The sequence below is a fragment of the Hydra vulgaris genome, chromosome 08 (genome assembly GCF_038396675.1).
Source record: "Hydra vulgaris chromosome 08, alternate assembly HydraT2T_AEP".
Lineage (NCBI taxonomy): Eukaryota > Metazoa > Cnidaria > Hydrozoa > Anthoathecata > Hydridae > Hydra > Hydra vulgaris.
Genome location: NC_088927.1, coordinates 3,949,858 through 3,973,308, shown reverse-complemented (window position 1 = coordinate 3,973,308; position 23,451 = coordinate 3,949,858). Strand labels below are relative to the sequence as shown.

General features: G+C 30.2%; 1 protein-coding gene across 1 annotated transcript; it reads left to right on the top strand.

The window, feature by feature from the left end:
- Positions 1-19,591: 19,591 nt before the first annotated feature.
- On the top strand, positions 19,592-20,101 carry LOC136082935 (piggyBac transposable element-derived protein 4-like). The gene has a single exon (XM_065802349.1). The coding sequence runs from the start codon at positions 19,592-19,594 to the stop codon at positions 20,099-20,101; it is 510 nt and encodes a 169-aa protein (XP_065658421.1).
- Positions 20,102-23,451: the final 3,350 nt, after the last annotated feature.

Genomic DNA, 23,451 nt, shown 5'->3' with positions numbered 1-23,451 from the left:
AACAAAATTTAGAGACACTTATTTTTAATTTTAATTGCAATTTAATAAAATTATATTATAGTTTAATAAATTACTACATTGCAGTTTGCTTGTGTTGTTTATATTCACTTTTGTTTAAAACATAATGCCTCGTAAATATAACACGCATAGTGTTGGAAAACGTGCATACAACACTTTTATTACCCTTCTTTTGAAAGAGTGTATGGGTGCAATTAATGAAGGTATATCTATTCGTCAAGCCTCAAAAAGGTTTAGTATAACAAGGAGCACTATACATAATAAAATGAAGTCAAAGCATAAAAAATGCATTGGTGCACTAACCATATTTACTTATGATGAGGAGCAGTTATTTTCATCTAGAATCAAGGTCATGTGTGATTGGGGATTTCCATTAAATAAACTTGATGTTAAAATGTTAGTAGCTGGTTATTTAAAATCGCAAAATCGTACTGTAAAAATATTTAAAAACAATATTCCTGGTGATGATCGGGTCTCAAGTTTTATGCAACGTTCACAGTTAACCCATAGAATAGCATCAAATATTAAAAGAAAACGTGCAGCTATAAACAAAGAGCAATTAAAAATTTATTTTGACAATATTAGACTTGAGCTTGAAGGAGTTCCACCTTGTAACATTTGGAATTATGATGAAACAAATTTGCGTGATGACCCTGGAAATAAAAAAGTTGTTATGAAGCGTGGAACTAAGTACCCTGAGAGAATAATGAATAGCAGTAAAGCTTGTTTCTCTGTAATGTTTTGTGGAAATGGTGTTGGAGAAATTCTTCCACCATACACAGTTTTTAAAAGCATACATTTATACAATTTATGGATAAAACATGGTCCAAAAAATTCTCGCTATAATAGAACCTAATCTGGCTGGTTTGATGTAGTTACTTTTGAGGATTGGTTTTTTCGAACATTATTGCCATGCATTAAGAAACAAACTGGAAAAGAAGCATTAATAGGTGACAATCTCTCCTCTCATTTAAGTCATAAAGTTATTCATTCTTGTGAAAAATATAACATTAGATATATATGCTTTCTGCCCAACTCAACCCATTTACTTCAACCTCTTGATGTTGCATTCTTTGCACCATTAAAAAAAGCCTGGAGAAGTATACTTCTGGGTTGGAAACTTACTTCTCGTGGTAAAAAATTTGCAACGTTACCAAAAGAAGATTTATCTAACTTGCTGAATGATTTAATGACATCCATTAATGAATGTTCGAGAAAAAATTTAATCAGTGGATTTAGAGCTTGTGGTTTGGTGCCATTTAATCCTAATGTTGTGTATATCAAATTACCAAGTGTAAACGCCTTAAGTCCTCGTAAAGCTTTAGACCAGAGCCTTTTAGACATATTAAATGAGAAAAAAAATGAAGGTGGTAATAAGAAAGATGTTACACAAAGTAAAAATAAGAATAGAAAAAATATATCCAAAAAAAGACTTAAAATTGAACCAGGAAAATCTATTTCTGTAGAATACAATAGTGAAACAGAAACAGCATCTGAAGGTGAATCAGTCTCTATTGAATTTATGATAGATTACTGAAGAGATGCCTAAATTTTTCTTCAAAAAACAGAGTTTATGTTACAAATTGTTTGTTTATGTTACAAATTGTTTATGTTACAAATTGTTTATGTTACAAATTGTCGCAATTTCTGTTACAAGTTGTGTTATACAAGTTTTGTTATAAATTGAAATAAGTTGTGTTACAAAGAGTTTTTGTTACAAATTGTTTGTACTCTCTTATTTTTTGCTTTTTCTGACATTTAATAAAAAAATAATTAAAAAATAAATAAATTATTTTAGCTAATATGTTTCTTTAATACTGTTTATATTTATTTTTATTGTCCCTTTTTTAATTTCTTGACATATTTTAGGTATCCCTTTTTAAAATAAAAGCAACTGTAAGTTAAAATTACATTAAATGTGGTTAATAACACTTAATTTACATCCGGTGCTAAAAAAACAATTTACTATGACAAAGTTACCCCATTGGCGGGTAACATTGACCACCTCATTATTTCCATAAAATCTTGGATTTGGTGAATATAATGAATACGCCGTTTTACTAATTAAATGATATTAGTAATGCACAACTTTTAGCATCAAAATAGTTTTGGGAAAATATTCCTTTTTTTCAAAAAGTTATCTTCTTTATCAAAATTGGTACAAAGTTACCCCGGTTTACGATACAATATTTATTGTTATTGTAGTGGGTCATTACAATACATTTTTTTTTCCAGATATTGTTATTGTATTATGAAGATGAATTGCAATACAATATTTATTATTACTGTAGTGGGTCATTACAATACTTTTTTTTTTCAGATATTGTTATTGTTTTATGAAGATGAACTGCAATACAATATTGTTTTGTACTAAAGTATTAAAATAAATATAAATCACAGGTATTATAATTGTTTCTAAAAAAATTTAATACAGTAACGTTATTGTTATCGTTTCTATTATTGTTTTCATTACAATTACAACAGTCCAAACTCTAGGTTAGAACAGAGCGGAGATATTTTATAATAAAACACAAAAAAAAAATTTATTTTAGCTATTATTTCTTTTTTGTGATGTATGGGTGTAAGGGCGTTTAGTTTCTATGGGTATGTTACTTTTTTGAGAGTTAAATGGCTGAACATATTTAGGCAATAGATAGCCTTCATTTTTCATCATTTTTAAAGCTTTACAATTGACGAATAACTGCTGCTTTTTAACTGTCCCGTTTTGCCTCACCCACTTGCAAAATGTAAAAGTTTTGCTAGTATAGAGTTTCGTTACTTTGGTTGTCATAACTTACTTTTAGAAGTTTTTTTTATTTTTTTATTTTCTTATATCATTGAATTATAGGGAATTTATAAAAACAGGGTTAACTATGTTTAGTTTATCCGCAACTAGCATTTGTTTCTTTAGTGACCCTATTTGTCCCACTCTGCCCTAAGATGAACGGAAGTTGTCAATAAACATTAACAATAAATGTTAAAAAACAACAAATTTAAATAAACAACAAATGTAAAATTGTTTTTTTAGATAACATTTATAAAATTTATTTTGTTTAGCCCAAATTTTGGTTTTAGTTTTCGGCAAAACGGAGCAGCCGTGGCGCAGTGATAGCGCACTTGCCTCAGAAAAAAGGATCTGTGGTTCAAACCCCACCTCTGGACAAGTTTTGCAACATTGGTTTGGGAGGAGGCGTGAACTTCCAATTAAATGCTAATCCGCGGTGCTCTGTGATAAGACCGTAAAGGGCTTCTTGGGGCACCTAAATAAAATTAAAAAAAAATATTTGCCAAAATGTCTGTTTTGGTCACAATATTAAACAAGTATACCCAAAATTTCGGTTTATTTCGGTTTCGGCGTGTTTCCTGTTTCTGAAAAAAATTTATTTCTTATTACGGTCTTTTTTTTTTTTAGAGTAAAATAGTTTTGCCTAATTTTGATTATTTCTTCACTTTTAAAATGAATATTTTTACTTCTTGTTTATACTTTATATGCACAATTATATATAGTTTATGTTTGTTTATTTTTATTGGTTTGTTTTGATTATCTTTTGATAATCTTCTGGAAGTCCTTTCGATTATATTTGTAATAAATTTGTTCTGTCATATTTGTTTATGAAAGGCAAAACAAACAAAAAATCTTTGCATTTTAGATAATAAACGTTTTTTGACGCCCGTCAAGAAACTAAATATACTTTCAAGGAATTGGTATGGACTTATAACGAGATCACAATCTATCCTTTAGCGCACTTTTAAAAAAAGAACCGAATCATAAACCCCAAAAATAATAATTTTGGATGGCTCTCACAACTTTGTTAAGGGGCTGTCCATTAATTATGCCAACAATTTGTATGGCAATTTTAACATCCCCACTCCTCCTTGTCAACAACTCGCCAAACTTCTAGAGACCTCCTTATAAAATTACGTCAACATTTAATTACCCCGAAGTTGAATGCTTGCTCTATACAAAAAGTGAATGTAACAATTTAAAATTACAAATTTTCTCTGTAGAAAATGTGAAGTATAGAAAGAATAAAGTATAGAAAAAAATTTACAATTTTAACTTATGAACATATTTCCAATATATTCATACGAACGCTTACTCTGACTGTATTTATTTCATATAAATTTCCTGGTGAGTGGTTGGGATGGGTCTTCAAACAATGTAACGAAAAAATTATTTAGGCATCCCTGTAGTTATCAGCTCTACTAGTCACCAAGTGTTTTAATTTTTATTTTATGGAAACTGTTAGATACTTTGGTTGCCATCGTTTTTGATCTCACTTCTAGTAATACTGGATGAAAAGCTGGATGCGCAGCACTTGCTGAGAAAAAAAGTCGGCCATGCACTGTTGTGGCAGCTTGTCATTACAATGTTTACAAACTAAATATTCGTTATGTCTGGGATGCATTTACTAAAAATCATAACGAACCTATTGAGCCAATTTTGAAAATTCTACAAGACATTAGGCATTCTATTTCTCGCGAATTTGGTTACATGCGCTTAAGCATGTAACGAAAATTGAGTTTGGCGATGAAGATGAGAACCATATTCATCGATACTCGTGTTGAACTGGACTGGCAGGGGGATTAGAATCATATCTTTCCAAGGGCAGATTATTGAGAATTGATAGAACTGAAAGTTCTTTTTCTTGGAGGTGACTTGCTAAATGGTAAGATGTTTATCTTCAAAAAACATGGTGCGCATCATCGCATTTGGAGTTTTTGTATAACAAAAGTCAAAAAATTAAGTTTGCATAAATATCTTATTAAGGTTATTATTTTCAAGTTGGATAATTGCTTCATTAGATTACGTCATAGAAAATTTTCGCTTTTTCCTTTTGTCACATTTTTATTCAGAACGAAGCGATGTTCTTTAAATTTTCATGAGAAAAAAAAATTCGAAAATTTGTGACGTTTGTTATGCCAGCTATTTTTATCATATTGTACAGTTTTGAAAAATTAAACTTCTAATTATGGCAGAGGAAGATATGACCCATATTTTTTAATAAAATTATATTAAATTTCTGTTGCTATTGTGCATAACATAAAGCGCTTTTATGATGACCTTTTTAAGTTGTAATTTTGGCATAAAATTACAAGATAGTAATGTTTTTGTTAACAAGAATGGTCTTGTTGAGTTATAATTTTTTTACCAGCAATAACTATAGGCTGTTAACAACCAGATACTTTTGTAAAATTATCCGCAGAAACCTGGACGTCCATCAAAATCATTTATAGAGCTTAGTGATTGCCAAAGCGTCAAAAAACTATGGATCTACGTGAGCAAGTATTTGTTGACGAGTTAACCTTTGCAGCCAAAATGAGCCTTTAGTAAATACTAATATTGTAAAATTTATTAGAGAAATTACTGCCAAGCCTACCAGATACCAAGTAATAAAAAAAGTATTTAACTCTGCTTTAAAAAAGTATTTGTCAACTCACCTTATAAGGCAATGGCACGTAATACACTAAATAAGAAATCTCAGTGAAACAAGGTTGCCCAATAAAATTGGAAAAATAAAGTATAACTTGCTTTTGCCAATAGTAGATAATAACGTGTGCAACGCTGCAACTTATACTACATTTACTATAAGATGCTACTTTTGCGGAGAAACATCAAAAGATTTTGATAGAATTTAAAAAAAAGAGTAAATCAATACAAAAGCCATATCATATCATTTGGACTCGCATGAAGAATAGGACAATTCTTCATGCAAGAATGCGTTTTTTCAAATCGCTTCTTCATTTATCTTATAAAATACTTTTACAAAAGTGGCTAGCTAGATCAGACGAGGAAAAAAAAAGTTTTCAAAGTAGCAAAGAAGAAAATACAAACATCCTTCAAAAAAAAATTAGGGCTTCAAGTAGATATACCTAAAGCAAGGTTTGGGAATACTAACGATGGCAATACGTCAAGAAGATTTTTTTCACACCCAGAAAATTATCTTCACAAACGTTGATAAAATGTTGATAAAACGTTGATAAAACGTTGATAAAACGTTGATAAAACGTTGGTTTGATAAAACGTTTATTTATTCTTGAAGTTATTTCAAGTGGACATAAGCTGATACTGTTAAATTTGATGCTTCTGCTTACGAAACTTCTAAAATGCATATCCATCTGTATGGTTGGTATCCCAAGTCTCCAACCATGCATAAAGTTTTTATGCATAGAGTGTTATCTGAAGAGGCAGCTAAAGCCCAAACAAACACTTTTGGCAGTACAGACAAAATTTTTGTCGAAGGTTTTGTCGTGTCAACTGCAATACAAACGTATTAAATAAGCCTGTATTGATTTCTTTTTTTATTTCGCTGTTCATATAAAAATAAAATAGTAAAATTACAATGAAACTTTTACGTTACACAAAGAATATATATAAAACAGACAAGGGCTCAAAGAAGATACGGATAATTGGTGTCACCACCATCTTTTCATAGACCCCTTTTACAATAACTTTAAAAACCCACATGGCTTTAGTAAATTTACAATAAAATATATTTTCTGAAAAGTACTACGTGAAGAATAAAAACTCATATATGCATACATATTCATATATATACACACACACAAACACACACACGTATACAAACATACTTACATATATGTCAGAAATTAAGGAGATGCAATTTCATTTAACGTTTAAAAGAGAAAGTGTTTTTCAAATTTTTATATTGTAATTTTTATTCGATTTTATAGTGACCTTGGCTAATAATTGAGAATTTTGACACTTGCGATTTTATTCTGCTCAAATGATAATTATGTTTGGAATTTGACCGAAGGTTGTATTTTTGTGAGAACGTTGATGTAAAAATATCAGAAAATACTTTAGGCAGCAAGTTATTCTTATATTTATACATAAATATTAATATTTGAAGCGAATTAAGATTTGATATATTTAACACATTCATGTATTTCATTACAGGGGAAGGGTTTTCTAATCTCTTTAAATAGTTAACTGCTTTACATGGGTGGTTTTGTAGGCATTATTAATTTTTTGTAATCTTATTAATTTAGTTTTGTGCGTATTAGCCCAAATAATGTTAGCGTAGGAGAGATGACAATGAACAAGACTGAAGTAAAGCATTTTGTGTGATCTATAATCAAGAAAGGCCCTAGATTTATATAGTACACTTATAACAGAAGATATTATTGCTTCAATGAGATTTATATGTTTTTTCCATGATAGGCTGACAACTGAAACGTTATCAATAGGTTTTTTCTATGATAGGATTTCAGACCCATACATAAGCAGTTCTAGATCAAAACGACGGAAAAAAAGGACGCCTTTTTTAAAAGAAGCAGTCAAGCAGTCAAGCGAATAATTGATAAGTTTTTTCTGAATAATAAATTGAAGTGCTTAGTGCTACAAGTACTCAAGCCACAAATAAAAGGTTTTGAGAAAATCTACTTTGATCAGCTATTTTAAATCCTTATTTTGAACTGTTATACCTCTGATGAAAGCAGATTTTTTCAAAACATTTACTTCGTGACTTAAGTACTTCTAACACTAAGCTCTTCAATTACTCTTTAAAATATTCTTTTTTAATTAAACAATTTTAATAAAATACTGTGCTTCAAAATAATAAATAGAAAAAAAATCCATTAAGTATTTTTGAGCGGTTTTGTCATTCATATACTCCAATTTTTATTGTGCAAGATTTATGTACAATGAGCTGTACATCTTGAAACTTGTCCACAGATTGCATCGCTCAACCCGAATCAATGTCACAAATAGAAAAGAATGGCTGATTTTATCGCACTATTTCACTCAAAGCCGAAAGTTGATTGTCAGTACATTGCCGATATGCAGTGGTACCATTATATAGACAAAACTACTTCTAATGCAGCCATTCAGTCTTGCAACAGACACCTTCGGTATTTAGCTGAAGAGATATTTGTCTTTGCAATGTTTAATGAAGACACTTTGCCTGTTGAACAATTTGCTTAACCATTGAAGCTGTATGACACCCAAAGAAGAAAAGAAATGAAGCCTGGAAAACTGTATTTCCCGAAAGTTGGTGACAAAAACATTCTTTCTTTTGTCTCTTTAAATAGTTCACTTTTTATTTAATCATGATGGCTGTAAACCAGGTAGACTGGATAAATGCCTGTCAAGCACTGGATGATGATGAAAGCTTACATAGGTACTGTCAAGAGAGGTGTAAAACTTGAACAAAAATTAAAACTAATTAAAAGTTCTTAAAGCCACTTGACTATTTGATTTGGGGGAACCCTTAGATTATTTTTTTTTTCAGTCAAATATTTTTATACAATATAAATAAGACAGTATGAAAATTCAGTGCGGAATTTCAAAAAAATTTTTTTTTCTTAGCCTTAACCTAAATTTAAAAGCAGGCGTTATAATCCAAAAGTTTTGCAGAAATGGGACTAGTGATAATCATCAATTAAAACAAAGAATGTTAAAGAGTGGTTAGGTACTATTTCTATTTAATTTTATTATTATTTTCGATTCTACTGACTATAATAATTTTTTTTTAACCAATCATCGCTTCCAACGTAGCTGCAAACAACCACTATTAAAGATGGAAGTTGCTGGAAGAGAAAAAATAAAGTTGATAGAGCAAGATAACGATTGACAGACGGCTTAAAGGATTGCAAATTATATGAATCAGGAAAGCAAGACGAAGAAAGCGAATTCCAAAGAACTGATGTTTGAGGAAAAAAACTAGACGAATAAGAGTTTTTGAAGCACTTAGAAACAGTCACAAAAAAAAGATAAGACTTAATTGAATGACGTGTAACGCGAGAATGAATTTTAGTAGATGGCACAAGAGACGCAATATTACGACGATGTGATAATGGTTGGAGGTTGGCTACAAGAGCAGGTCCAATTATGTTTACAATGTGTCTTTGCACCTTGTCTAAAAAAGAAAGGGCATCATTAGAAGACCTGTCCCAGATATGGCAACAGTATTCCATACAGCGCCCGTATTGAAAGTATAGACGACGCGTTCGGAGAACAATTCTGCAAGACTATAACAGTTATGTTGTCCGGACCACAAGCTGTAAAAGTGTCTAAGCTGGATATCACTTCAGATACAGAAGCTGGAGTAATAGGAATGTCAAGCAACTAATCAACTTTGTCGGTACCATTAGGTAGAACACAGTTAATGGAATCAAGTGATAATATTGATGAAAAGTTTTTAGCCAACAAATCAGCTTTGTCTTTAAGTGAGGTGACAAAATCTAAACCATACAAGAGAGGTGGAATAACAGATTTGCACTTAAAATTGATACTGTTAAAGATTCTCCAGAAGTCACGAGAGCCTAATTTTTGAGGTAATATACGAGATTTCATGACCTCAGAATAGCAGGGTTTGACATTTGACAAAAATTTTACATTATTATCTAGCAATAGTAAATAGACATCTGTTTTCTGGAGAATTGTTTTGCTTAAAGATTAGAAACTAATGGTTACAATTGGAAGTTGCAGCAACGAAATGAGAGAAAAACTATGGAGAAGAGTGAGACTTGACTTGGAATTGTTGAGAGGGAATAAAAGATTCCATGCCAGCCAGAATCCAAGAAGATATGTAAGAAGCACGTTTGTCAACAAGAGGCCACTGGAAATCTCCCCAAGGGCTATCATGAAGAAAATCACGGAAAGAGTCCCAGTCAGCATTAAGATAGTTGTAAAAGGTAAGATGATATTGGGATTTGATGATAAAGAAGAATAAGATTAAAGTTTTAGAGAGATCAAACCGTGATCAGAAGCACTTAAGGGTGAATATGGAGAAACTGAGCACTGACTAGGATCAGAAACAAGACATAAGTCGAGTAGAGAAGGTAAATGATTCGAGTTGTCAGAAAAGCAAGTTGGAAAGTTGACTATTTGAGTTAAAGATTGAGAAAGACAAAAGTTGTGGGCCTTAATACCTGCAGAGTCACTGAAACTAGAGCCAAGCCATTCAGTGTGATGAGCATTAAGATTACCAACGACATAGATATTTGGCTAATAGATAAAGAAAGAGGGCTTTTTCAATTTAATCAGAAATAACATCAAAAAAAGTGCAGTCTTGAGATGAAGGAGAGCAATATAGAACAAAGAGAAAGGCAATAGAGTAAAGTAGTGCTAAACGAAGCACATAAAAGAATGTGAGAACTCAGTGGATTCAAATATAAAAGAAGATCTTTCTGATCTTATCATCAGAATCTTTTACAAGTGTGTGTTTATAAAATACACCAATATATAATTAACAAAATAAAACGCCATTTACAATCAAAGTTAAAAATACGTGACTTCATAATTTATTACGATAATTGAATTTTTCAGTTTATATTTGAAAATGGGAAAAGTAAAAGAAGTCGAGGTTAGACAAAATAATTTTATTTCAAAGATAGGGTGCAGGATATGTAATACAAAACTGATTTAACTAGGTTTGACAAAAGGGTTCAAATGTAAATATATTGTTTCTTAGTGTATATTTATTTATTGGTTTTAAACAAAGAGATCTTTGAACATGGGTAAAGATATATCATTTTTCCACGTATACATAAAGCATAAAACATTAAAAACATTAAGCTCATAAATTGAGAACTTTCATTTCAATAAAAAATGGTTTGAATGAGTGATCAATCCGCAAAATTTATTAAACGGATTGCATGTTTCTGACGGCAATAAAGGGATTTTAACTTACTTTTTTCAGTGCTTCCCGATGCAACATTAGCATAATTTAAATAACTATGAATGTTGAGTTAGACTTTCTTTACATAAATATGTTCTGGCTTTATATAAAATTCCAATAATTTTAGAAAATTTTTGTATCAATATAATTAATATGCACTATCCATGTGATGTTTTCATAAAGAAAAATATCTAAGAACTTTATTACATTATGTCTTTTTATTTCAAGGTCCCTGACAAACCTGATAGAACACTTGGTAACTTAAACTAAATATTTAAAAATGCTGTGTTATCTATTAAGGTAAAACCAATCCTATTTACAGTTACTTTTTGCTAAGAAACCAAGGTATAAACGCTTAAGAAGCTCTACTAAAGACGACAAAATAGGCTTTAAGCTCCAGACATCTTCAATACTACGAAAGACTAAAAAGACTAAATTTACCATCACTTGAGTTTCGGCGCCCACGATTTGATCTTATTCAAATCTTAAAACTAATACAGCGATTTGATATAATTAATGATATATATCAACCAAAATTATTAACTCCTTTTCACGTGATTACCATCTTAAAATAGGGTGTGAATATGTTCCAAACTATCTTTTAAGATACAACCAACTATATATTAGATTAGTAAAATACTGGAACGACCTACCCGAGCAAGTAACTTTCTACTCACCTGTACTTTCTTTTAAAAATAGACTAGATTACTGGTTGGGGATAAAGTTCGGAACGAATATTTATAAAACTGGTTGTTTATAGTAGGGTGTTTTCTTTGCTCGCTATTTTGCTTTCTATGTATATATTAACAACTATAATAATAAAAATAAAACTTTTAGGCAAACAGTGGGGTAAATAAGCTTTTTTAGAGACTGATTGGAAAAGAACCCAATTTTTTTTTAATGTTTAGAGTTAGTTTGCTGCATTTAAACCATTTGGATATACTTTTAAATTCATCATTCATAGTATAGAAGAGTTTGTATATGTCATTATCGGAAAAGAATAAGTTAGAGTCATCAGCAAACGTAACAGATAGAGTCATCACCAAACGTTAACAGCAATACTCATTAAATTCGAGGCTTTATTTAGGTCTTTTATACTCATTATAAACAATAGTTGTCCCAAAATGGAACCTGTGGAACGCCGCATGATATATTTAGAAACTTTTTTGAATAATCATTATTATTGAAAACAAATTGCTTACGGTTGGATAGATAACTGTTGAAACATTACTATTGCAATTTATTTTATAATATTTTAGCTTGTGTTGTAAAATTTAAAGACCGACAGTATCAAATACTTTCGAAAGGTTGATGAAAACACCTAATGTACATTTAGACTTTTCAAAAGAATTAGATATTTCACGTATAAATTGGATAACTGCATGTTCTGTGGAATTATTTCTTTTAAAGCCGAATTGATAGTTGTATAAAAAATTATTTGAATGAAGATAATTGTATAATCTATTGTACATAATACTTTCCAGTATTTTCGAAAACGTGGAGAGGACAGAGATAGGATGATAATTACTTATATGTGTTTGTTCTCCTTCTTTTAAAAATGGGGTAACTTTAGCAATTTTTAGTTGTTAATTAAAACTCCTTAAATCTCTGATACAGTGTATCAGAGATTTAAACAAAATACAAATATACATATACATATGAATATACACAAGATTTGAGTTAATCTCTAGTATCTTGTTTGATGTAGTTTTTTTCCTAATGCATTTCCAAAATCTTCCCATCAATGTTTTAAAGTACTGCTAACAGAAAGTAACTCCTTTTAACTACTTCAGGTCAGTTCTGTTTCAGGGTTATCATTATCTGTTACTGTTATCATGTATCCCAGTACTACCATGTCCTATCCCCTGCAGCTTTGTATGGTTTGCTATAGCCTTTGTCTAAAAAAGCCTACTATAGGAGAAAAAACTCTTACTTAAAAATCCCCTGCCTCAGGGCTCTTGGTTGAGTAAAGGTAAGAGATAGTGTCTTGATAAATATCTTGGACAGATGTTAACTGCGTTCAGCTTGTTAAAAGCCACCTAGGCAAAAACTTACACACACTAATAAAAAAATACTGACACACTAATTTAAAAATATTGGTTTTGGAGTAAAGTGTCAAATTTATATTTTTGGACTCATTTTTTTCTAATTTTATCTTTTTTTAATTGATGCAACCATTTGGGGTGGAAAATTTTTACATTTTTTTATTAAAATTAACTTTTCCTATTGTGAAAGAAATAGTATAAAATTGGAGAATAGTATAAAAAGTATTTTAAAAATAATTTAACCGTAACAGATTCAAAAACCCTCTGTGCAAACTCATTTTTTTTTGAAAAGATAAAATTTTTCAAAAATCAATTGTTGCGACAGATTGAAAAATCTTGCTAAGACTGAATCAAGCCCTTATTCATGCATGAGTGTTGTAGATGCTATTTGGACTGCGGATCTGCAAATCGGTGTCTCGCCAACTGCATTGAGTACAGCTTCTGCAATCTTTGCCGTACAACTTATTTGATACCCTAAAATTGTCTGACAAATTATCAAACAATTGACTATAATTTGTTTCAAGTTTATTTCTTTTAGGTAGCTGGTTTCGCGGATGTGTTGTAATAGGCTCTGTCACAATGCTGCACCGACCTTTGCACCCATAGGAAAATTTCTAAAGTTTCTAAAAGAGTTTGTCTTCCATATTTTTAAATATACCATTTTTAGGCAATAAGTCAAATCATTTATCTCAACTATTTATAATACTTGTCTTCTTATTTGTACTTTGTGTTGATTTAACAAACATATAATTTTGAATAGCAGACTTAACTTTTCTTTGCACATACTTCTCCATAAAATATGGTATCGTAATTTTATTGCATAATTGACAAACTTCAATTGAGATTTTTATAATAACATCACTTGATCTAGGAATATTCCCAATTCTAAAAGGAAATGATATCCTTCTAATAACTGCTTTGTCTAACATTAATCAAAGTTCCATATATACGATTTCTTGGCTATAAAATATTGGAAGGGCGATCAATTTGTCCAATTAAATTATTCTCTGATATCTTATACATCTAAAATAGAGTTTATAATTAAACATATACAATATATAATAGTCAAACAATATGAGTTATTTAAGCAAATTTTCAAACTTTTGACAATACTTAAATAGACTTGCGCAGAGGGTTTTTTGCATTTATATGTTTTATTTTTATGTTTTTGTGGGGTTTAGGTAATTATTAATCAAACAATAGTTATAAGGCCGTCACTTGAAAAAAAAAATTCCCACCCCTAATAACCATCTTGTATTATTTAATAACATAAAACATTTAAAAATAGCATTTTTGAATAGTTACTAAAAATTGTTAACCTTAGCAACGTCTTTGCAACAAAACAAAAACCCTTGTTTAACCACCTAAGTATATGTTAAAGTTACTTCTTTTAAAACAAAACAGTATATACCACCAAACTCCATTTCAGTATAGATTAAAAACGTGCTAATGTCAATCTGTAAAAACTTGCAAGACGATCAACTACTATTGAAGTATCTCCGTGGTAAGAGACAAAATCTGAATGAGTCCTTAAATGCCATCATAAGGTTCAGAGTTCTAAAGAACAGTTTTGTAGTAGAGAAATAATTAAAATAGGAACTTACTCTGGTGTTATTTATTTTAATGGTGAGAGTAAAGTTATTTTGAGAGTTTTAAGCATTGACTGGGTATATAACAGTCATAATATCTATTCAGTTTGACAAATCTTAAGTGAAGCAAATGAAGCGAAAGTTATAGGTAAACGTATAAAGGTAAAACGTATAAAGGTAAAACGTATAAAGGTAAAAAAAAAAGTTAAGATCAGTATACAAAGAGTTTAATGATAAACAAAAGTTGAATGAAACTAATTTGTCATATGTTTCTGGTGGACATTAAACAAGATTGTTCAAATTTTTTTTAAGATAGAAATTATTTTACATGTTAAATCAAGTCACTAAGTGTTTCAAGCAAATTTTCAATAATTTGTGATTAAATTTAAAATAAGCCCTTAAACTAAAACTCCATCTGTCAACCGGATTAAAACATTATAATGCATCAATCTACATAGTTTGAACAAGAGAAAATTTATGCAAGGGAAGATAATACGTCACAAAGCTATTTAATTCTAAATCCCTAGTTTTAACTCTCTTCTTAACCAGCATTAGGTTTTCCATATTCAATCGAAGAATGTTACATAATTCCTTTATATCATTCAAAAAGGTTTAATTGAGTAATAATTAAGTTGAGAGATAATAATTTTATTTTTATTATTTTTATTGTTTAAAAGGTAGAGAAATAGATTTATTTTGTTTTGCTGTATGCAAACTGACATTTCCTGAACTATGAAATTAAAATAAATTTTGGAAAAAAGTTTAATTTCAGATAATTTTTTTTATTTATTTCATATGAGAAAAATATTTTCAATTTCAATTTTTTATTAAAAAAATACTTTTTAGAAACTTGTGTTTAAACCTGTGTTACATTGTTTTCTGGATGATAAATGCTGCATCTTCTTGAATCTGCTCATAGATTTTTACTTTTGTCTCTTTGATAGTGGCTATGCAAATCTTCCTGTTACCTCCTAACGAGGGTACAGCTATAAAACTCAGTTTAATGGTTCTGAGGCCAGCTGTTAGTAAGGTTTTCCAAAATCTGTGTACTCAGCTCTCAGAGAGGCTGATTTCATCGACAACTGAAAAAATTCAGAGTATTAAAAGTGCCTTGTTGCGCATGGATGGTGTCACTTTTAATGTTTTTGGTGTGCATTGCCGAGACCACATAAAGAGCTCTACGTTACGACTTTGGTTTAATAAATGGGACTGAGAATTTTACATAGCTCATTGCTTAGGATGCCATGCTCTATCTAAGAATGAGTCAATTTATCTTCAGACATAGATCATAAAGAAAATAAACCAAAATATAAATCAAAAATAACCATCCGCAACATCTAGTTATTTCAGCATATCTTTCACAAGTATTTGTGGTCTGCAAACCAACCTTTCATTAGTTAAATTTTAGCTCATACAAAATTTGTTACTCTTGTGAGACTTGCTTACTATTTGTGAGACTAATTTAAGCTTGACTGTTCCTCGGTATTGAATGATACTTTAAATACCGAGGAACAGTCAACACGAATCATTTTTTTTTATCTTTTTCAAACGAATAATTCTTATTAAAACAAACAGCTATTTATTATTGCAATAAACTGATGTTAAAAGGTGCTGTCTGATGCTAAGCTCCAGTATTCTTAGTTCCATAAATAAAATATCCTAGTTTATAGAAGTTAGGCTATAGAGACTTTTAGAAAATTTTCAACAGCGTCATTAACAAAGGTAGGTCTAACATTCCATCCCGTTACTAAAGTTATATCTTAGCTTAACTCTTCTACAGCTTGTGGTCCTGACAACATTCCGATCATAATCTTATAAAATTTTTCTCTTATTTTCAATTCTCTTTTAACTATTTAACAAGTGCTTGACTCTTGTTTTCCTGCCTGCTGGAAAATGACACCGGTGGTTCCGATTTTCAAAAACTCCGAAGAACATTCTGACCGCTCCAATTTCCGTCTAATCAGTCTTCTTTCTGTTATCAGCAAGGCCTTTGAGTATTTGATCAACAAATTTCTCACATCTCATCTTTACTCAAATAATTTACTGTCAGAAATCGATGCGCTTTTCAATCCTCTCGCTCTATGGCTGACTTGATAACTGAGGTGACTGACAGATTTTATCAAGTATTAGTTGGAGGCGGAGAGGCTAGGGTATTTTCTCTGGAAATATCTAAAGCTTTAGACAAAGTTTGGTATGCTGGTCTTATCCATAAGCTTGCTTCATATAGTGTATACGAAGTTTTTTTTGAAATTATCGAACTTTTTTTTTATCCACTTTATTAAAGTCATCCTTGAAAGTCAACAATCTTCTTTATTTTCATTAACTTCTCGGGTTTTCAAAGTTTTATCAAGTTCTCAAAGTTTTATCAATGGTCCTGTTTTGTTTCTTATCTACATTAATGATCTCCCTGATAACTTTATATCTAAAGTAACTTTATTTTCTGATTACTCAACGTTTTACTTCTGTCTAGACAAAAGTCTCTTAGAATAAGCAGCCAAACTTGAATCTCACTTCTTTAACAGATTGAGGTTGTAGTGGCTAGTAAATTTTAACTTCAACAAAACTCAGTTATTTACTGCAATTAACTATAGAAATACTGCCGACATTCCGATATTAATGAATGGCAACTTTCTTACTGAGTCCTCTTCTTCATGTCTTTTTGGATTATCGTTCACTACTGACCTTTCATGAAAACCATATATACAATAGGTTACTAAATTAGTATTAGCTGCTAAGTTTGCTTCTCTTTATTGTTCTTGCCATTTTCTTACTCCTGATTTCATTCTTTGCCTTTACAAATCTTTTATTCGTCCCTGTATGGAATACTGCTGTCATATATGAGCTGGTTCTTCTAATAATACATTTCTCTTCTAGACAAGGTCCAAAAATTCATTGTAAACGTAGTTGGAACCGCTCTATCAGCCTTGCTTTAGCCTCTTTTTCATCGTTATAAAATTGCATCTTTTTCTCTTTTCTACAATAATATCATGGTCACTCAAAGGAGCTATTATCTCTAGTTCCATGAACTAAAACTCATTCTCGCTGGGCTCTTTATTCAGCAAAGTCTCATTTGTTAACTTTATCTGTCTCTGCATGCTCTAAAAACTTTTTATTGTTCTAGTTTTTCCCCCCACAACCCTTTGGAACTCTCTCCCACCTTCATGTTTTCCAGACTCATACAATCTTCAGCTTTTCAAGTCTTCTGTCTACCGTTTCCTCTATTCTTAAATAAGTTTGTTTTTTAAAATTAAATACATAATTAATTATAAAAAAACCCGTTTAACTTCATTTTCTTTTTCTTCTAATACTTCTCAACTTAATAGTGATTGCTTGCAGCCTTGTTGGAAGTGAATCAGAATAAAAAAAAATAACAAAAACTTTGATAATTAGTAGCATTGCAATAAAAACTTTAACAAATCATTGCTATTTTATGTTACTATATTGTGTTTGCCATGTTAGTAATAATAATTTTTGTTATATTTATAGTAAGGTTACACAGCGGTAATTTGACAACTCGTTGTTTTTATGAGCTTGTGGTTAAAAAACCAAATAAGTTGTTTCAAGGAAGTTGTGATTTTTTAACCAATTTTACGAAGTTGTGGTTCTTAAACTAATTGAGTTAAACTTTTTTTATCAACCTTTGTATAAAGTCACAGAAACTACTTTTCATCTGGTCTTCGTTTTTGTAATTTTTATTCTAACGTTTTATATACTGTTAACACGTTCACTGCCGAGCTATTTTAAACTATGCTTTGCTTCTTTGCCGAGCCATAATGTCTGCAATGATTAATTTTTGCCGAGGCTGTTTTTCGCGGTTTCATTCTCATTGCCAAGGCTAGATATCAACATTTCAATAAATAAAATATTTTTAATCTAAAATAATTCTATAGTATTTTTTATTCTGAGTATAACTGACAAAAAATAAGCACTACGAGTATACTCGTACTTTGGCAATGGAGAAGAAATTTTTTTCTCTAGTGCCGAAGTACGAGTTTAATTGTAACACCGTAATTAATCGCAATATGTAATTTTCCAATTACATATTGCGATTTCTAATTTACATGTTGGGTTTCTCAATTACATTTTAAAATTTCTTAATTACATTTTGTGTTTCTTAATTACATATTGTGACTTCTAAATTACATGTTGTATTTCTCAATTGCATCTTAGTTTTCTTAATTACAACTTTCAAGTTCTCAATTACATCTTGAAAAGGTATAGTAATGTAGCTTATTTGATTTAATATTATAAATTATTATAAATAGTGTTTCAATTTTTTTGCACATGCACATGCACATTGGAAGTTATCATGAGTAAAAAAGGTAATTTATATTTTGTTTTCTTAATTCTAAATTGTTGTGTTTTTTAGACTAGATGCTAAAATATATTTGATAACTACATTATACTGCATGTCATTGAAAATGTGAAAAAATTTTGATTTACACAACGTTTACAAAATGTTTTTTAATATATTAAAAAAAATTTTAGTGTGCACTTTGAATTTTTTTACCCAGTATACTAGTTAATGTGTTTTATAGATAAGTAATTTATTTTTTTGAATAGATAATTTATAAATTTATCTATCTCATATTAGCTCAACACAGATATTCCGAAATTGGATCAGCACATATGATTATGGAAGATTGTGAGGATAGTGAAGATAATGATATTGAAGATTCGGATTCATTTTTCGCTTATACTACTACGTCTTTGAGCTTGGCTGTATCAGAATCAGGTTCTGAAGATAAATACACTGAAGAAATTGATAGCAATCAGTTTACAGACGTTCATCTAGCAGCAGAAGATTTTTTAATGCCGCCGAAAAGAGCTTGAACAACGGGTGGTCTTGCTTATAGACAAAACAAAGCAAAGCTCAACAGGTAAATCTTATAAGTAATATTTTGTCTGTAAAAACAACTTCTGAAACAAATCCATCTAGAAATTCGAACCAATCGAAAAATGAGCTGAATATTGTAAAACAAATTCAATTTACTGCCAATCCTGTTATGAAGATAAACTTGGAGAGCAAGAAACCATAAGGTTTCTTTAGACTTTTTGTTACAGAAGAGTTTATAAAAATACGGTAGTTGAAACTAATCGCTACGCAACGCAAGAATTAAATAAGCAGCGTCCCCTCAGAAGAAGCTCACGTTTTAAAGATTGGAAATAAATTCAAAAGACATGCGGCAGTTTCTTGGAGTTCTTTTTTTATATGGGGTGTGTCAAAATGCCATCTTTATAACACTATTGGTCTAAGAACAGTCTCTATAAAACTCCCTTATTTTCTAGAATAATGCCACAAAATAAATTCCAACTAATATTACGGTTTTGGCATTTTATTAACAATGAAGATTCAGGTAAAGGACGCTTGTGTGAAATTATTGGACTCCTCGATCACTTAAATAATACAATGGATAACATTTACTGTCCTAATAAAAATATATTAATAGATGAGTCAATGATGCCTTGGAAGGGACATCTTGTATTCAGGCAGTATGTGAAAAATAAAAGATATAAGTATGGTATCAAGTTCTATGAGCTTTGTGAATCAGATGGTATTGTACTAAAAGTAAAAATCTACTCTGGCGAGAGAACTCTCGGTAAACATTTGTTGGGTCAAACAGGAGCCATTGATTCAGACGTAATGGAAAAATTTCTGGGAAAAGGTTATCACCTGTACACCGATAACTATTACAATTCCTTTGAGTTAACAAAGCACATGATAAATCAAAAAACATACATTTGTGGTACTTTAAAAACTGACCAAAAGTCTAATCCAAAAGAATATAGAAAGCAAAACTGAAACAAGGAGACGTTATAAGCAGAAGCAGAGAGACTGTAGTGGTTGCTAAATGGAGAGACAAAAGAGACGTGCTAATGATTAGCAACTTGTATTCGTTGCAAATCATTAAAATAAAAAACAGGAGAGGAGAGAAGAAAACGAAATCCAACATTATTAAAGATTAAAGTCAATGTATGTCAGGAGTAGATAGGGCAGATCAAATGGTATTATTATCATATTATGATTACCTAAGAAAGACAATTAGGTGGTATAAAAAAGTAGCACTTCATCTCTTTGATATTTTTTTGTTAAATGCTTACTGTCTAAGCAACAAATATGTATGTATGTATGTATGTATGTATGTATGTATGTATGTATGTATGTATGTATGTATGTATGTATGTATGTATGTATGTATGTATGTATGTATGTATGTATGTATGTATGTATGTATGTATGTATGTATGTATGTATGTATGTATGTATGTATGTATTTATGTATGTATGTATGTATGTATCTTTATCTCGTAGTCGTAGACTTCTAATGTAAAAAAATCTTTTTTAACAACAATTTTTCGAACTCGACAACTAAGCTACATTTTATTGTCAAAACAAATAAACTAATGCGGAAGTACATTAAGTTTTATCGTTTTTTAAAAAACCGCAATAATAATGACTTGAAAGCTTTTTTTAATTAATAGTGTTTTTGTTTTTGTTTTTTAAAAACATTTTTTTTTTAAATGCGCGAAGAATTGCTACATTGACTATCTTATAGCCTGCTGCTACAAGGGAGTGTTGCTACATCGACTATCTTATAGCTTGACTCGCAACGAAATGTTGCTACATCGACTATCTTAAAGCCTGACCAGCAACGAAGTGCTGCTTCATCCACTGAGGGTTTGGTTAGGGCAGACAGTCTATTATTTAATGAAAAAAAAAATTTATTTAAGTTTTTAAACTTTTTCTGGTCTGGCTTGTTGGTGCTCTCTTTAAAACTACAGTTTATGGAAGAAACTTTTCGACTGCCATACAAGACTATCATAGGGTGGAACCACCCTATGCTTGAGCATAAATACTTTTGACATATGTTGGCTTGTTAAATGTCTAAAGCATTCATCTGTTAAAAAAATAGATTTGCATGGGTAAACCTGTCTTGAATAGATAAAATACAAATCCAGACAGGTTTACCCATGCAAATTCAAATAGTTGCTTTTAATTGTCTGATAATGAACCGTTTTGAAAGTTACCGATATAAGGTCAAGTAATAACAAAATGTATCAACAATAAAAAATTAAATCAAAATTAAGTAATAAAAAACGTTTTGGTTTTGAATTTGAATGATATACAATTCAATAAGCGAGTTTCTGCCGTCGATGGAGTGAACCTAACTTTTTGCGAATACTTGGCCATGATATATTGACGTATAATAGATATTGTGTTTAACATAATTGCGTATAATGAATAGTTGCGTATAAAAAATGTATTTCTGTTTGATTGAATTAAAAAAGTTTTTATTTGAAAAGTCCGAGATTAATCTTTATAGTGACGTAATGTTGCGTTTTGAATTTTACTTAGTATTTTGTAATCTGATAAACTCTTATAAAGTCTGTTGTGTAAAGGCTTCAAGGTGCTTAAAAAATAAAAAACAATTGAGATTAGTCTGTGATTAATTAGAATAGATTTTCGACTTTAAATTTGAGTGCAGCTTTTCTAATTCCAATTTCTCATAGACAATTCTCGTTTGTTGAGTTGAAATTGAAAAATCAAAGATATTTGAAAGTTTTTGATAACGAAAAAAAGTACTAACACTAACAAAAGCACTAAAAGTGTTCTTAAAACCTTAGAGCCTGGAACCTGGAAATATTTGTAAATTGATGTTTTTGCTCTTTATAATTCTTTGACTTTAAAAATCGCGACGTTAAAATTATTTTGTTTTTATCTCCACATTTTTGAGTTTTTTTTTTTTTTTTAATTTTATTTAGGTGCCCCAAAAAGTTCTTACGGTCTTATCACAGAGCACCGCGGATGAGCTAAATGCTCATCCGCGGTGGAAGTTCACGCCTCCTTCCTAACCGATGTCGCAAAACTTGCCTAGAGGTGGGGTTTGTACCACGGATCCTTTATTTCTGAGGCAAGTGCACTACCACTGCGCCACGGCTGCTCTAGTTTTAATATAAAACGATTTAAAAAATCTATAACCTGCGTATTTTCTGCAACTTTTTTACATGTAACTTAGGTTTCAATACAGTAGAAAAATGATATACAAAGGTACATATCACTATCAATAACTCAATTTTTAAAAAAATGTGGAGATAGAACAAGATAAATCTAACATCGCGATATGTCAGGCAACAAACTATAGATGTTAGTAAAATAATTTTGAAATGATTTTTCATAAGCTTTTATTTTTGACGCCCAGTTTGGATAAGTGTTTAAAAGAAACAATTTAATCTTTCTGATATATAAAATTTTTTATCTTTGTATACAATAATATTTGCATTTTTAGGTTTTGAATAATTTGTATAGATTAGGATACATCTGGCGTTAGCATATATGGGTGCCAAGTAAATAAGTAAACAAAGCATAATGGATCTAAAGCAGTACTGTTGTCCTATTTTTAAAGTGTATGATAACGAGTTATGAAAAGTGGATTGTTTATGATAATGTAAAGCGTAAAAGATCGTGTTGAAAACAAGATGAGCTCCGGAAAATCACACGAAAGCGAAATTTTTATGCCCATAAAATCATGCTTTGCTCATAGTGAGGCTTTTATGGTATTGTTTATTATAAGTTAATATAATTCTTCAAAATAAAATATATATATATATATATATATATATATATATATATATATATATATATATATATATATATATATATATATATATATATAATTCTTCCGCAAAAAGTTCGCATGAAAGAAACAACTTATTGCTTGAAACCAGCACTTTACTTGTATTCTGGGCTATTATATACATGTTAGTATTAAGTATTAACATATAAATGTTTGGATTTAGCTCCAAACCTAGAAGCATGGAGCAAAATCCAAACATTTATATCTCAAATACTAAATAACGTTGCATCCAAACGCGCCTTAGACCTTTTGGTACAGAACCCCGTGCTTTAGCCATAATTTCAAGGCTACTTATAGTTTAAAACATGGATAAAAAAAAAAATTTTAATTTTACTATATCAGGGGGAAAGGTATAAAATGTATATGATGAGATATATCTACGAAATAAAATGCTAATAAATGCTGAATCTTTTTATAAGATAAATGGCTGTAAATAATGCTTAATCTTCTTATTAGATAAATGGCTGTAAATCGAAATCAATATAATTGTTATACCTAAAAAATTTTTTGTAAATTT